Below are 16748 nucleotides of genomic sequence, written 5' to 3'. Positions count from 1 at the left end.
TATATGTTTGTGGTGTGCTGGTGTGTAAATCTCACCACCCTTTGTTGTCATGTTCCTTCTCTCATATATGTCCTTTCTCCTTCGTCACTGTTTTACTTATAACTGCCTGTGGGAGGGGGCATAGAGGAGAGGAGCCTGCACACCCAGTGGAAGAAATTTAAAGTGCACTGGCTCCTTTGGACCCCAACTAAACCCATCGTACTAATGTGTCCCCAATACCCCTTATGGACTACGAGAAAATAATTTACCGGTAGGTATTAAAATCCTATTTTTTGAGTATCCAGGATTCTCGCCTTCCTCCAAGCTGGATTGACTCTAGGACTTCGTCTAGCAACATTGCAAGTGCACATTGAGGAGCTGTCCATTTGGTTCCGTCAAATAATTGCTCTTCCACTGGATATTACTTCTCCAGGGTGTACTTTCTGTTCAACCTCCATATGTACCTCCGATAGCTCCGTGAGATTTATCAGTGGTCCTCAGAGCTTTTCAGTGGCCTCCATTTGTACCTCTGGAATTAGTGGACTCAAAGTGGTTAACTGCTAAAACCGTATTCCTGCCGTATCCCGTATTCATTGCTTCTGCTCGTAGGGTATCCGATTTGGAAGCATTGTCTTGCGGCTCCCCCTCCATAGGGACAGGGCTGTGCTTCGTACTAGGCCCAGTTATCTTCTTAAGGTAGTGTCCTGGTATAAATTTTATGAGAAACTTGTGCTACCCCTCTTACTCTCTTCGAATCTTTCGACTGGTGAGGCCTCCCCTGATGTGGTCCGTGCTCTACGGATTTATGTGGATTGTACCAGTTCCGTTTGGTAATATGACTCCCTCTGTGTCTTCTATGGCTTCCACAAGAGGGGTTGGCCAGCTGACAAACAAACTTTGTCCAGATGGATTCGTATGTCCATTTACAAACGTACACTCAGGGTGAACTTCCTGTACCAGCTACAGTCACAGCTCATTCTACTCGCGTCGCGGGCAGCACACCATGGAGCCTCTGCAGAACAATTCCACGGGGCGGCTACATGGTCCTCTGTCCACCCCTATCTTAGGTTCTATGCCTTTGAAACATTTGCTTCCATAGGATGCTTCATTTGGACGCCAGATTCTTTTATCTGCTCAGGAGCGTCCCCTCCCTTGAAATAACTGCTTTGGGACATCCCCATGGTATCCCTGTGGAGCCCCTTGGAACCCGAAGAAGAAAACCAGAGTTATGGTAAAATGTACCTTTTGTTAACTCTGTCTTCAAGGTTCATAGGGTCCACAGGGCTCCTACCCTGACGCACCTTGCTTCTATGGGTTACTCTTCTTGGTCACCAGTTCCCTACTCCTATCAGAGAGAGAGAGAGTGTGTGTGTGTGTGTGTGTGTGTGTGTGTGTGTGTGTGTGTGTGTGTGTGTTCTTGTGTGTGTTCTTGTGTGTGTCACAATATTCCTTCTGCCCTGCTCCTGCCTTGATCTTGTTGACAAAACTGAAGATGCCTGAGCATGGAGGTGGGGTATAGGGGAGAAGGACCGGAGCATCATGGGATTCGAAAAAGCTTTGGTGCCCAGGTCCTTCACCACCTGCAACCCTATGGTATCTTTGTGGACCCTATGGACCTCAAAGAAAGAGTTAACAAAGGTAAGTTTCACTATAACTCTTGTTTTTCTCCTAGAAAGTGGCCTTGAAGTTCTAGCAGTTCAGCGGGTATCCAAGGCCCAGGCCTGGCAACGCACTGGAAGAGCAGGGAGGGAGGACAGTGGTATATGCTATAGACTCTATACAGAGGATGAGTTTGAGAAGCTTGAGAAAATGACTCTGCCAGAGATACAGAGGTGAGTTGAATAACTGCTATATAAATAGCTGTATATAAATACATTATCCAATAGGTCACTGGTTTTCAACCTTTTTTTCACCTGAGCACCCCCGTCAGTCCATTGCGTTATTTGTACACTATTTGCAAAGCAAAACATTTGTAACAAATAAAATTGCTGTGTGATAAAATGTTGCAGTGTTGCTATATAAAAGCAATGAATGTGCTATTTTCAAGATTTCAAAAAAATTAAACACAAGAATATAAATTAATTGTACATATATTTTAATTTTTTTTAATTTTTAATGACTTTAAAACTATAGTGCACATGCTTTCTTATTTATTTTTAAATCTGTTGTGTTCTGACAATAACAAGGTTCCCAAATCATTTTTTAACGTTAATGATTACATTTATTTACAACTTTATTATTTTGAGTTAACTAGCAACTGGTAAAACCTGTGTTAAAGATGCAATATCATAGGTTGATATCAGTCACAAGTTATAAAATTAGGGAAGCTGTGTTCATAAAATCCAGATAATGTCTTATGTAGGAAACGCCAATTATAATGTCACTGTATTTTTATGTCTGTTACTCTGTTCGTATTGTACATGGAGGTAGATAGTCCTGGGACACTGGATTCCCTATGTGTCTGATTATCACCTGGCTGTCGAGCAAGACAGGGTGGCCACCTACCAGGGACTTTCTACTGTAAAGGTCATCTTCTGCTTTTCTTTATCATCCACTAGGGGTCACTGGAGTACTCTTGGGATATGGACGGGCGTAGCCGAACAAAGGCACTGAATATTCAAATTTAGGACTCTCCCCCCCTCCATATCCCCAAGTACCTCAGTGTACTTTGCCAGTGTTTTTTCGGTGCTCACAGATGAACATCGGCTTGTGGCAATGGCCACTTTTCAGAAGATTTTTATTTTTCTTTTTATTTTTAATTTTTACACTTCCCGTCCCAGTTTCTGGAAAAACTTGGGTCCGGGATGGTGCCGCTGCAAGGCAGCGTATGGCGTGTCGGTCCTCACAAAGAGCACCCTCACAGCCACAGGCGCTATAGGGCAGCGCATGGCGTGTCGGTCCTCACAAAGAGCACCCTCACAGCCACAGGCAGCCACTGTCTCCTGCAAGCTGAACGGAGCTTACAGAAAGAAGATCCGTTACAGCCAGGATGAGACAAAGAGCTGGAAGAAGGAGCTTACAGCAGACACGAGTGGAGAAGCTGGAGGCTGAAATGGAGCTTACAGAGAGAAGCTCGTCACAGCCAGTATGGAGCAAGGTATGGGTGTCAGGGCGGTCAGCTCACGCTGCCGCCCTGCTGTGTGAGTGTTAACTGTACAGGGAGCTGGCCGCCGCTGAGCACGCCGCTGACGGGTCCCGCTGAAGTAGTAAGGAGCACTTCTTATATATGAAGTTCCACCTGATAGAATGAGAGCTTTACAGGTTCTCCTCACATTATACGCGCAGAGCGGCCGCACGTCACTCAGACGCCGGCCGCTCTCACTGCTCTGATGGCCCGGCACCGCTACACGCCGCCGACACTCTCCTTGGCTGAACTAAGCAGAGCGGCCGCACGTCACTCAGACGCCGGCCGCTCTCACTGCTCTGATGCGGCACCGCTACACGCCGCCGACACTCTCCGGGCGCTGAACTAAACAGAGCGGCCGCACGTCACTCAGACGCCGGCCGCTCTCACTGCTCGGATGGCCCGGCACGCCGCCGACACTCTCCTGTGTACTAAAGAGCGGCCGCACGTCACTCAAGGACGCCGGCCACTCTCCCAGTGAGACACCGCAGACACAGGGAGACTGTGTACTGCTGTAGGAAGGAGCTTCCGGTCGGCTCCCCGGCGCTAGATTCAGGCTCTCCTGCTCTCCCTGCACCCGATCCCCGTACGCTGCAGGTAACATGGGGATGCAGGGGGGGGGGGGGGGGAGGGGGAATAATACCCATAGCAGCAGCAAAGGCTGCATGGGTTCAAAATAAACAAGCAGCGCAGCACTTTAAACAATGTACACTGTGTACTGTGATTCAGCACGTTTTATATATATAATATATAATGAAGCTTTTGCTGGCAGAACTGTCTATAATATCAGTATGAACTGTGATTATATGTGTAAACACTTTGTATATATATATAATATATATATGAGGCTTTGGCTGGCATTGGGTATCAGTGGCATAACCTATTGCACGTTTAACCATGTTTTCTGTTATTTTTGGTTAAGGTTGCAAAATAAATACACTGCAGGCAGTGCTCATATTAATTGACTAAATGCATATATTTTACTGTAACCTACACCTGGGTTATCACTGTATAATAGGCTATTAAGCATAGTAACTGTATAATAGGCTATTAAGCCTATATTAAAACTGCAGCAGGTAACCTGTACTGTGATTTTCTGTGAAAGCATGGCATGACGGCCATTTTAATCATTGCTGGTTTTCCAGTTATAATTCCAGACCATACACCTCTACTCCACAAGGAGGCGCAGGGGTGTTAGTGGGAATTTTTACTTCAGGATAATTCTAGAACATTTCTGCCCTACATCTTTAAGCCACCAGAAGGCGCAGGGGTGTTAGTAGGAATTTGGTTCGGGTTTCATACCCATGTGAACTGCTTTTCACATAAAGAACACTTTAGTTTCCTAATAAATATGCTGTTCAGCAATAACATATATATATAGATATATATGCCATATAATAATGTTATTAAGTCGTGCAAGTGTCTGTCTGTTGCCTATTATGATGTCTGTCTACATAGCAAATAAGGCTCTAGTGCAGACTAAAAATGTTAACATTGGCAATTCAAATTAAAACAGCGGTAATCAGAGTCTCAGAATAACTCCGCCAGCGCTAACAAAAGACAGTCTTTCCAAAGTGACAATTTTCCTTTGGGTACCAGAGTGTTTATTTCACTAGTCTTATAATTTAATGCACGATTCTATGTCAAATCTCACACCGATAACTACAAGTGAGAAGGGTACATTAGTCCAGCATTCAGATAGTGCGGGGTTTTGGACAACCATACATAATCGTTTCCAAAAGGACGCGATCCGCCATTGGTATATGCGTTTCTGTCAAACATTATAAAAACCACAGATACATTTGGGTCACTAGAATCTCTGTATGAAACCATGCCGATCACGGTTAAAAGAAGCTGCAGAGTATATCTGTAAAGCTTCTGCTAACGCCGGTTATTTTCATTGTCGCTAGTTAAGTGCGACAAGACCAGAGCTTGTTTGCTCCTAAATTTGATATATGTGTAACGGCAGTTTATCCCTTTAGGATATTCTGCCATTAGCGCATACAATATACTTGTAACGGCGTTTTATTCCTTTATAAGAAACAGTCACGCCTTGTAACGACAGGACGTTACAGTCAGCAAGCCAGTGGTTTGATGACCTCTTTTACAATTGTGGAAGTGCGTCTTTTCATGTTACATTTGCAAGGTTTCATGACTTCAACTCATATATGTCTCAGCTATTTACAGCTTACAGTACAAAACTGCTTCTGGCGAACGGTTTGGCAGGTTGTCATTTAGTCTTTGCTGGTTTATAAACCAGCCAATAGTACGCCAACAGAGTCAAAGTTACTTATTCCCCTCTGTTTGAGCAAAATCAAAAGCTCCGTTGCAATATCAATCAGCAAGTCATTTACTACAGTTAGGAAATGGATTTTCTGCTATTAGTTTTTGCTTATTGCAGCCACAAAATTGTATAATTGCATTTGATCTTCACAATGCGTATTTACCCAGTCCGGTTTCTTCATCACAGGTTCTAGCGTTGGCAAATCGCCACAACCATTAACCATTTCATTTATACCGTTGCTTATCGCTTCCGGTATTTACCAAAGTGATGTTGGAATAATAGCTCATCTCACATAAGAACTATGTATCAACAAAGTTCCTCTATCTTGCGCTACTAAGGTATACTGCGGTAGCAGATTAAGTTCGAAAACAATCACATCTAAGTCTGTCTAAACGATGTCAATTCCTAGGTAAGATTATAAATACGGTAAATCAAAGACTTTTACCTACTACAGTACACGCAGACTAGCGGTACATTGGTGTATTCAATTATTAAGAATAAAGATGTGTTTTCAATTTAGTTCGCCACCCTTCACTCGCGTTTCCCACAGAGGGACAGGGGTGCGTATACTCTGGACGACAGTCACAGAGAGTCAGGATTTGTAGTTGAAATCAACGCAAAGGTTCTAAACACGACAGATTGCTGTCGATAAAGGTACTAGAACTCTGTGCATTTTACAATGCAATAGATAAATGTCCTACAACTCTGTGCATTTTACAATGCAATAAATGATTCGCTTTCAGTCTGACCAGGGATAGACTCTGGTTTCTCTTCAGAACAAATAAAAAATATTTCTGTGGAGAGGAACAACCGTGAGTTTCATGTAATTTTGTTTTTTCATGCCTAGCTCACGCTGCCCTTAAGCAGTCAAACAAAGCAAAGGCAGTTGCATACTCAACAACCAGTGAGAACCAATAAGCCGCATGGCAAGGCGGTAGGTAACTCAAATCTTCAATGGCTCAGAACGCCATTATGTGAAAATGTCAAGAGATCAATCCGTGAGTGGACATCTGTTAGACAGGCGATCTCACCCGTCAGGGTTTGGATCTTAAAAACTGGACATTAAATCCAGAGGTGTTTCATATGTGAGTCCACAGAAGGGGGTTACCCTCAAGTATACATGAGGGCATCTCGCCACAATTACAAAAGCTCAGTATGTGTACATCACATTCATGGGGTCATGCAGCATCGTGTATCTGGCTCCACCATTTTCCGCTTCTTTCTTCGTTGCCAAAACGGATCAGTAGACAGTTCGTCACAGTCATACTGGTGGTATCTCATGGGTTTCAGAGAAGTTTGCTTCTCGAATTTTCAAGGAATACTTGCACACGATCTTGGCCCGCTCATAATACGTCCAACCTGTTACATCAGGGAACGTTCTTTTACCCATAGTTACCTATGTACCTATTATCTATGTACCGCAGCTGCGGTTGACGGGGTGAGGGTTCAGACCGCCCTCTTAAAAAATAGAGCATTACAGTATCGGTTATACCAACCATGTTACGAAATACTAAGCCGCTTAAGGCAGCTCATGACTAAAAAAATTTCGTGTGCTTTCATAGGGTGTAAACCTCGGAAGTTTCCAACATCATACTTCAAGTACCCGTATTCTGTTAAACGGGATGGGATGGCAAACTGCGTTCATCTGCACTAAGAGGGCAGGTATCTGTGTGGTAAACTTATTTTCAAAGCGTTTGCCTCTATTTGCGTCTGTCAACATCTTTCTACAAGGTGTCACCAAAGTTCAGACTCTATTTATCCCACCTACAGCGCCAGGCGATTTGAGGTTGGGTTCAGATTTTCTTACAGTTTCATATTTTGGAACCCTTTCAACAAATGGGGATTAAGTTTCTCACTTTGGAAAACATTTTTCTTCTAGCCTTGGCTTCGGCAATGGTGCTTCGACAAGGGGTTTGTTTTCATATTTGGGTGCCTTGTATTCCAAGCCACCGTATTTGAGTTTTCTCATGACAAAGCAGATCTTCGGACGAAATCCGCTTTCGTATTCTTCACATCAATATACCAATAGTGGTTCCTGTGTGGACAGCACATTCTAAAATTCTGATTGTGGTACACGCGTTACGCGTTTATATATGTACCGAACGTCTACAGTACGTGATATGAGTACGTTGTTGTTATATATGATACTGCAAACTGGGGTTAGCCAGTTTCTCAGCAGACATTATCCAGATAATAATGACTACAAGTCAGGCTTACTTTAAGGCTAAGTTACATTCGCCTACGTCAGTAATAGTTCATCCCACAGGTTCTGTGGGAATGTCAGACCCAGCGGGTCGTGGAGCGTCTACGACGCGGCTACATAGCCTTCAGTGCACCACGTTTGTGCACGTTTACATGTTATGAATGGTGGCGCCATCAGCATTTAGCTTTGGCTGCCTACTGTTACAAGTATCAAACAGCTCTCCCGCCCACGAGGGAAGCTTTGGTACGTCCCAAGAGTACTCCAGTGACCCCTAGTGGATGATAAAGAAAATAGGATTTTGGTACTTACCAGGTAAATCCTTTTCTTTGAATCCATAGGGGGCACTGGACGCCCACCCAGAGCAGTTTTACCTGGGTTGTTTTAAGCTCAAGGGAGCTTAGTGAACAGATTTAACTTGGATGGTATTAAGCTCAAAGGAGCTTATGGTAACACATTTTCACCGGTTGGTTCAAATTATAAGTTCTATCGGTTAAGGTGTCAACTGTTTAGTTGACAATAAGGTTACGGGTCAACTTTGTGGTTGTCCGTTATGTTATAGGGATTCTCCATTGTCAACCTCTCTATATCCTGTTCGCTCAGTAAAAAACACTGGCAAAGTACACTGAGGTACTTGGGGATATGGAGGGGGGGAGAGTCCTAAATTTGAATATTCAGTGCCTTTGTTCGGCTACGCCCGTCCATATCCCAAGAGTACTCCAGTGCCCCCTATGGATTCAAAGAAAAGGATTTACCTGGTAAGTACCAAAATCCTATTTTTTCCATAGCATGGCTTTGGACAACTTACAACTCTCTGGGTTATGGACTTTTGGAAGGCCCCTCCAGGCCAGTTCTTCTCAAGAGGTCTTTCTTCGACCTTGTCAAGGCAGGCGCTTTGCAGGAGTTTATCACCCTAGTTTATCATGAGTGTATCACCCTCATCAAAGAAGGACTGGTTTCTACACTATTATTTTCCTTGTGCAGAAGCCGGACATATCCTTCCCTCCATTACCATATTGAAGTCATTCATTGTCTACCTCAAGGTTCCCAGCATCAGGATAGAATCTCTCCAATCCATCCTACATTCCTTGGAGCAGAGGGATTTCATGGTGTCCCTGTGTTGCAAGGACGCATATTTACATATTCACATGTCGGAGTACCATCTTCAATTCATCTTTGCAGTTCTCTTGAACCATTACCAATTTTGAACCTTACTTTTTGGTTTGTCAACGGTGCCTTGTGAGTTCACAAAGGTAGTGTCTGTGATGATGGATGACCTTCAACCTGCAATAAAGAGATCGTCCTACTTGGACGATGTCTTCCTCGGCTCTATCTCCGGTGTCCCTACAAAAACATCTCCTGACGGTTCAGGTCCTTCAGTCACATGGTTGGCTCATCAGTTGCTGAAAGGCTAGCCTGACTCCGTCACAAAGGGTGCTTCACTTGGAGACTCTGTCGGACACCAAGTTATAGCGAGTTTTCCTCCCCAAGGACAAGATTTTCACCTTACAGACACTGGTAATGTCTCCTATGGATGTGCTGGGTGTCGGTACATCTCTGCATGAGAGTTCTGGGAAATTAAGGGGTTTATGTAATAAGCCTTGCAAAGAGAAGTACCAACCATCTCCGGTCATTTTTCAAACACAGCCTTTAACATGGCATTTAGTAATGAACTGGCTGGTAACTTTATCTCTTTACAAGGCTTAGTACAAAGAACATTAAGTCCCCACCTTCACCATGGTGGCATTCACTCAGTTTTACTTTCACTCCAGGCCTCTCCAAATGGAACTGTTCCAAATGGAACTGATTCCACCTTTAGCTCCTCCCAACTCCTCTCCTTGTCCCCGAGACTGCATCACGCCCTGCTGTGGTGGCCTCAGACATCCCTCTTAGGCAAGGAACGCCTGTGTCTAACTGCAGACGGGTCGACATGGGTCAGTGTGCGATGTGAAAGGGCCCCATGAGAATTCCCGGGTCGCCTGACTCGGTAATTCAACCTGGGTAATAAAAAAGGGTTATGGCCAGGTTGAATACCGGGTCAGTGGCAGCGTAAACGGATTCCCGGGTCAATGCAACCTGGGACCCGTTTACTACATAGGGAGAGGTGGCGCGGAGATGAGCTCATCTCCCAGCGCCGCCTCCACTCCCGCTCCCATCGCTATGGCAACTGACCCGGCATATTGCCAGGTCGGAAAGCCAGCGCAGAGGCTCCAATGCCGGATCCCACCCGGGAAGGACCCATTTCCAGTTCCCGGGTGGGATCCGGCATTGGAGATCTAAAAGGGATAAAAGAGATAAATTGAGCCGCACTGATTGGTCAGCGCTGGTGGGGGAAACATTTCTAGGGATGTCCCTACTTTTCTTGGATTTCAGCTCTGGGTTGACCAGTCTAGGACTGGTTCACATTATGGCAGAGGGACCCCATGCTGAGTGTCTCCCTGCTTTAGCGTCAGCTGCCTTGGGTGGTTAGTGAAAAATCCTAGAGATCTGTGCAGTGCTTTCTGCAAACACATCTGCCTACGGCAGGATATTTAATTGAGCAGGTTTAGTGGTGGTTTTTAAAGTCACCCATACATCTGGGGTTTCTGTACTTCTAATGTTAAAAACACTGATGATGCTTCAGTGGTAATTTGTTTTCTAAAGTGTAGATTCTCTGCTGTTTTCATGCAGTTTGACTTTAGTAAATCAGGATACAGTGCCACTGGAAAACTGCCAAAATTGCAAAACCGCAATGAATAAATATACCATGAGGCTTGTCTTCCCTGCCATCAAAGATGGCTTTGGTACATCTCTGTGTCTGAAGATGTAGTGAATTTTTTTATATGCTGTTTAAATGCTTTGCGTTTTAGGTTATGGTTGCAGATGCAGTTGTTTTTTTCCAGTGCTCTCCTCCTAGGCAAACGTAAGAACATGACACCCACAATATGTCTAACCATTGTCTTGGTGAAAGTGATTTAAGAGTAGGTTTAAAAAAACAAAAAAAAACAACTTCTCCTCATCATTCTTATCTTTTAGTTACATTTTATTTGTGTGGAACAATAAAATGTCATTGTTATACTGTATAATGTCCTATACCTAATTGACACGGGAAAGGTAAAGGGCCCCATACACTAGAATGATAATGTCCGATTTCGGGCATTTGGCCCGATATATCGGGTGAAATCGGGCATTTTGGAGGTGTATCCGATCCGATGCGCGTTCCCGTGAACATTGGATCCTCCAGATTAAACGTGCTGCACTAGTGATTATGTCCGACCCCGCAGGCATGGCTGGGATCGCCCAAGATATATTATATGCAAAAGGACAGCATACGATGTATCTTGGGCGATCCTGTTCCCCGGGAGGCTGCCGGGGTGATCGCCTGCGACATGACGGTCAGACATGTCGCAGTAGTGTATGGGGACCTTAAGTTTTAAAATGTACATTATGAATAATTTTCTTTGTTTTGTGCAGGTGTAATCTGGCAAGTGTAATGCTGCAGCTTCTTGTCCTGAGAGTTCCAAACATCCTCACTTTTGACTTTGTCTCCAAGCCCTCTCCAGGTGCGTCATGTCCACCGTCTGATGTACTTTAACTGGTCACTACAGTTCTAAAGTGGAGGGCTAATCCTAAATTATGAGCGGTTCCTGCTACATTCTCTCCCTTTTACTATGAATGGCCAGCTTGGTCTTGAACATCCAATAATTGTCAGACCAAACGTACATATTTGTGTCCAGTATAAGGCCAGGAATTCACCTAAAAGAGACTTGATAAACAAACATTCCACATGCTGCCTATGTAAATAAGGATACTGACTGCATAGAGGTAGATGTGCATTACAGTCTGAGGAAGCTTCCCAATAGCTGATAAAACTGGACCTAAAATTAAAATCTATAGCGTAATTTAAATAAAAAGAAGGTATTTGTTTAATGTAAGCTTTGCAAGTATCAGGAGCTACTATAATCCCAGAGCAGTTTCTCAACCTTTTTGTATCTTGTTCCTCCTTAAATTGGTAACTATTTACCAAGTACCTCCATTTGTTTGAGTTTACTCCAAAGAGCCCTTGAATGGATATGTGTTTGCCATTTAACCCTTTGTTCATTTTTATCAATAACCTTACAATGATGTTTGGATTAAGTTTTATTTATTTTTCTCTAGCATCCATAGGGGATACTGGCATGGTGAATTACAGTGGAGTATATACATAGGTCCATTGGAGCCGGTGCACTTTAAATTTCTTCAACCTAGTGTGTGCTGGCTCCTCCCCTCTATGCCCCCTTCCCCCATCATCAGACCAGTTTAGAAAAATGTGCCCTCAGAGCTGGTCACACGCTGGAGGGCTCCAGTGGTTTTTGTTTTTTTTTTAAATATTTTATATTTTCTTATTTTTCAGACAGGCATCTGGCAAATACCTGACTGCACCGAGGGACTTGGGGGGGAAGGGGACACGCCTTATAGAGAGGTATGGCCCCAGATACCCAGTTACCTGGACAGCGGTCCTGGGGGTGATCTCTCACCACAACCATATGGAGGATTGGCACTGGAGCCTCATAACCTGCCGCCACCCCCTAACAGAGCTGAAGTTAAGGAAGATGGGTGAGCATGCACTGGGTCCCGAATACCGGGATCCCCGGTTCACAAGGCGGCAAAGCATTGATCAGGCATACTGCTCTAATAGAGAGTGCTACTGTGCCTGATTAGGCTGTGTGTAGATTCCGCTACAGGCGCGCCGTAGCAGAGGGGTGGAACTTACAGAGCGGGACAGTGGGCGCCATTTTAGCCGTGTGTACAGAGTGCAGCAGTGGCTACAGGGACGCCAGAGCCAGCGCGAACCCCACAATACTCCTGGGACTGTGGTATACAGTGGGGGCTAGTTGTGGGGGAGCAAGTTAAACTTGGGGGTGCTATGAAGTGACTCTGGAATCGCTACTGCCTGGCTATATTATACACAGCTCATATAGGCAGAGTGTGCTGGTTTCTCTCACTCTGTGTTTTCTCCTGTTGGCTTTTTGGTTTACTACTGCTTGCAGGGGGAGACTGTACTTTTTGCTGTGTGTGTGTGTGTGTGTGTGTGTGTGTGTGTGTGTGTGTGTGTGTGTGTGTGTGTGTGTGTGTGTCATCTATACTGTGTAAGAAGGTTACTGTAGAAGCTGCACAAATAAGTTTACACAGACATCTGAAGGGTCACATATTTGTGACCAGTGTACTGAACTGTCTGAGTCATAATCTGGTAGCAGGACACAAGAACCGCCACCAGTTTGGCTGTCTACTTTAACAGGTGTGATGACAGATATTTCTTCTGAACTGGCTGCTGCTATACATTACAGACAAGCTCTTAGACAGTCTGTGGAGGAATTGGTCTCTAAAAAGGGGGGGAGTAAATCTTCTACTCATTTATGCAATACGTCAGGTTCTGGAAATACCTGAAAAAGAAGACACTCAGGTAGAACCTGTATATTTCAGTAAACCACAAAAGTCTTGTATTACGTTTCCTGTGTCTTTTGAACTAAATGCCCAATTTAAGGAGCTTGGTTGCATCCTGATAAAAAAAAATCCAGATACCTAAAAGGTTTTTGTCTTATTTTCCCTTTCCTCCTGAAGACAGGAAGCTTTGGGAAAATCCACCCACGGTGGACCCTTCAGTTTCCCGTCTCTCTAAAAAGATTGTACTTCTGGTCCCTGGGGCTACCTTTTTAAAGGACTCCTCAGACCGTAAGATAGAAGCAACACTAAAAACTATGTATACCGCTGCAGGAGCAGCCCTGCGTCCTGTCATTGTTAGCTGCTGGGTTTCTAAGCCCATTGAAAAATGGGCTGATAACCTCATGACGGGTATCCCAAGAGGGACGTTCTCCGGAGGAACTGGTTACTTTAGCACAGCACATACATGAATCAGCAGCTTATTTATGTGATACTACCAGGGAAATTGGTCTAATTAATTCCAGGTTGTCAACCATGTCAATATCCGCGTGCAGAGCCTAATGCTTCGCGAGTGGACTGCGGATGCGGAGTCAAAAAGAGGAGTGGAAGGTTTACCCTTTACTGGTGAGGCTTTATTTGGGGAGGAATTGGATAAGTGGATTACAAAGGCTACTGCTGGTAAATCTACTTCTCTCCCGTCAGCTGCACCGCCACTAAGACGTACTTATTCTGGCCCGTCTTTCCAGTCTTTTCATTCTTTTTGTTGTACCAGGTTTAGAGGCAAAGCCAGAGGGGCCTCAAACGCAGTACGTGGTTCCAGAGGCCGCAGCCGTAAAGCAACAGTTGCCAGTCAGCAGGAGCAGAATAGTGTTTCCGCTGTGACAAAGCCTACAACTTGGCGCTCTCCTTCTGCGCCTGGTGGATCTCAAGGTAGGAGCACGTCTCAAACATTTCAGTCAGGTTTGGAAAGAATCCTGCCAAGATGCCTGGGTCAAGGACCTGATCTCCCAGGGCTACAATATAGAATTCGAACTGACCCCACCTCACAGGTTTTTCACTTTAGGTTTACCAATTTTATCAGAAAAGCTGTTAACCCTGAGGGAGGCCATCAACAGCATCCTGCTTGCAGAAGTTATTATCCAGGTTCCCGTTCATCAGAGGAACAAAGGCTACTACTCAAACCTGTTTGTAGTACCAAAACCAGATGGTTTGGTCAGACCCATTCTGAACCTGAAATCCCTCAATCCATATCTCAGGACTTTCAGATTCAAGATGGAGTCTCTGCGAGCTGTCATCACAGGTCTGGAAGAAGGGGAATTCCTAGTATCCTTAGCTATAAAGGACGCCTACCTCCACATTCCCATATGGCCACCTCATCAGTCATTCCTAAGCTTTGCACTCAAGAAAGAACACTATCAATTCCAAGCTTTGCCTTTCGGTCTGCTTTAGGGTGTTTACTAAGGTCATGGCAGAGATGATGCTGCTGCTCCATACCTGGATGACTTGCTCAAAAAGGCACCTTCCAGGAACCACCTCCTTCACAGCATCGGTCTCACAAAACAGCTACTGACTCATCACGGCTGGATTCTCAATCTCCAGAAGTCCCACTTAGAACCTACTCAGAGACTTCAGTTTCTGGTATGATTCTGGACACGGTTTCTCGGTAGGTGTTCCTTCCACTAGACAAAGCAGCAGCCATTAAAGCGATGGGGAGGTCCATCTTAAGCCACACCGGGTCTCAGTCCATCTGTGTATCCGTCTGTTAGGAAAGATGGTTGCCTTCTACGAAGCAATACAGTACGGCCGATTACATGCACGAACCTTCCAGCTGGATCTGTTAGACCTATGGTCAGGTTCGCATCTCCACATTCACAACCTGGCCCATCTGTCACCACAAACAAGGATATTCCTTCTGTGGTGGTTACAGACCTCCCATCTCGTGGAGGGTCGAGTCTTCGGAACACAAACTTTGACGTTGTTAACCACGGATGCGAGTCTCCAGGGCTCGGGAGCAGTGACACGGGGCTCAGTTTCAGGGAAAGTGGTTACCACATGAAACCATCCTCCCCATAAACATCTTGGAACTATGGGGGTCATTCTGACCCGTTCGCTCGCTGCGTTTTCACGCAGCAGAGCGAACGGGTCCCTGCTGCGCCTGCGGCACAGCAGACGGCCGTGGGAGGACAGCGTTCGCCTCTGCCTGATTGACAGGCAGAGGCGATCACTGGGCGGGAGGGGGCGAAACAGCGGCGTTTGGCCGCCGTTTCGTAGGCGTGGTCCGGCCAACGCAGGCGTGGTCGGACCGAACGGGGGGCGGGACGCAGCGGCTGCGTGACGTCATGCGCAGCCGCTGCGGGCCAGGGAGCGAGGAGTAGCTCCCGGCCAGCTCGCTAAAGCTAGACGACCCCTGGCCATTGCCACTGAGAGAAGAGCTTCTTCAGCAAGGCCCGTTCGTCTATCCAAACTTACAGCGGCTACGTTTGACGGCGTAGAAGTTGAGAGGGAGATTCTAGCCAGGAATGGTATTCCAGGGACTGTTATCCCTACTATGCTCCATGCTAGGAAAGATGTTGCATCACAACACTACCATCGGATATGGAAGATGTATGTCTCCTGGTGTGTTAATCGTTGTTGTTCGCCAGCGGGTTTTTTTTTTAAATTCAATACGTTTTTATTGGTTTTTACAATGCTTTAACATTTAAACATTGCCTAGGGCAGCCATAACAAACATAAATCAACTAGACTTAAACACTTATACAAATAGAAAGTAATAAAATCAACGACATGCTTACGGTATTACATAGAGAGCATAGTGTGACGTGGCGTTATGTACCCCATTCAAAGTCATAAATAGCAACAGAGCAGTGATGACCCGGATTTTCTATATATTATACACACATCGTATTATCCTTTGTTATGGCAGTATCGTGCCTTTGAATCCGGCTGGCCATGGGCCACCCACCCCAGAGATCCCACACAGAAAACACCTATATCGGTTAGTTAAATAAATCTAGGGTTCAGCATTATTCATCCGTGAAGCGAAATAGCGAGAGCTCATCCACTTTCCCCATATAGCAATAAACTTTTTTTCCGCATTCCTGGCCAGATATACAAATTTTTCATGTGCGACTGATGCATTCACCAGAGCAATCCAGGATTGTGGTGCTGGGGCTTCATTAGCCATCCATAGTCTGGCTATGCAAACCTTGGCCAAAGCACAGAGGTTTACAACATAGCGTCGACTGGGCGGATCTAGAGCTTCCTCATCTATAGTTGCTAATATACAAGAGATAGGTGTAAGTACGGTAGAGGGGATACCCGTAGCAACTATGGCATGTATATCCTCCTCCCAAAAGATTGACACCAAGGGACATAGCCATATCATGTGCCAAAAGTCTGCTCCCAGACTGCCACATTTGGGACATTTTGAACCATGAGATCCCCCTATATGTGACAATCTCAGAGGTGTCATGTATACTCTGTGTAGCACGAACAACTGAATTTGTTGATATCTGACAGACGATGTTGAAAGCCGGCACGATCCCAGAGCACCCTCCCACATATCATCCGATACTGGACCTAGATCGGATTCCCACTTGGTCTTGAGGGCGCTAAGGGGGTCTATGTGATGCATTTGAAGTAAACGGCCATATATTTTGGAGACTAAATGACTGGATCCCACTGTCTGCAACAACAATTTGACCGGGGAATCAGTGAGCGCCGGCGGGCCATCGGGGAATTGGGCTGACATAGCATGTCGT

At 45.3% G+C, this 16748-nt stretch overlaps 1 protein-coding gene across 2 annotated transcripts in view; it reads left to right on the top strand.

Annotated features, from left to right (window-relative positions):
* DHX33 (DEAH-box helicase 33) overlaps window positions 1–16748 on the top strand; it is a 115404-nt gene that overhangs the window by 63362 nt on the left and 35294 nt on the right. For both annotated transcript variants that reach the window (XM_063953679.1, XM_063953678.1), the window contains exons 7-8: window positions 1652–1811; window positions 11041–11129. In XM_063953679.1, coding sequence (XP_063809749.1) covers window positions 1652–1811; window positions 11041–11129 — 249 coding nt within the window. The remainder of the gene's footprint in view (window positions 1–1651; window positions 1812–11040; window positions 11130–16748) is intronic.

This window comes from Pseudophryne corroboree, chromosome 2, assembly GCF_028390025.1.
Source record: "Pseudophryne corroboree isolate aPseCor3 chromosome 2, aPseCor3.hap2, whole genome shotgun sequence".
NCBI classification, from domain to species: Eukaryota; Metazoa; Chordata; class Amphibia; order Anura; family Myobatrachidae; genus Pseudophryne; species Pseudophryne corroboree.
The sequence above is the reverse complement of the archived record's forward strand: the minus strand, read 5'-3'. Positions and strand labels throughout refer to the sequence as shown.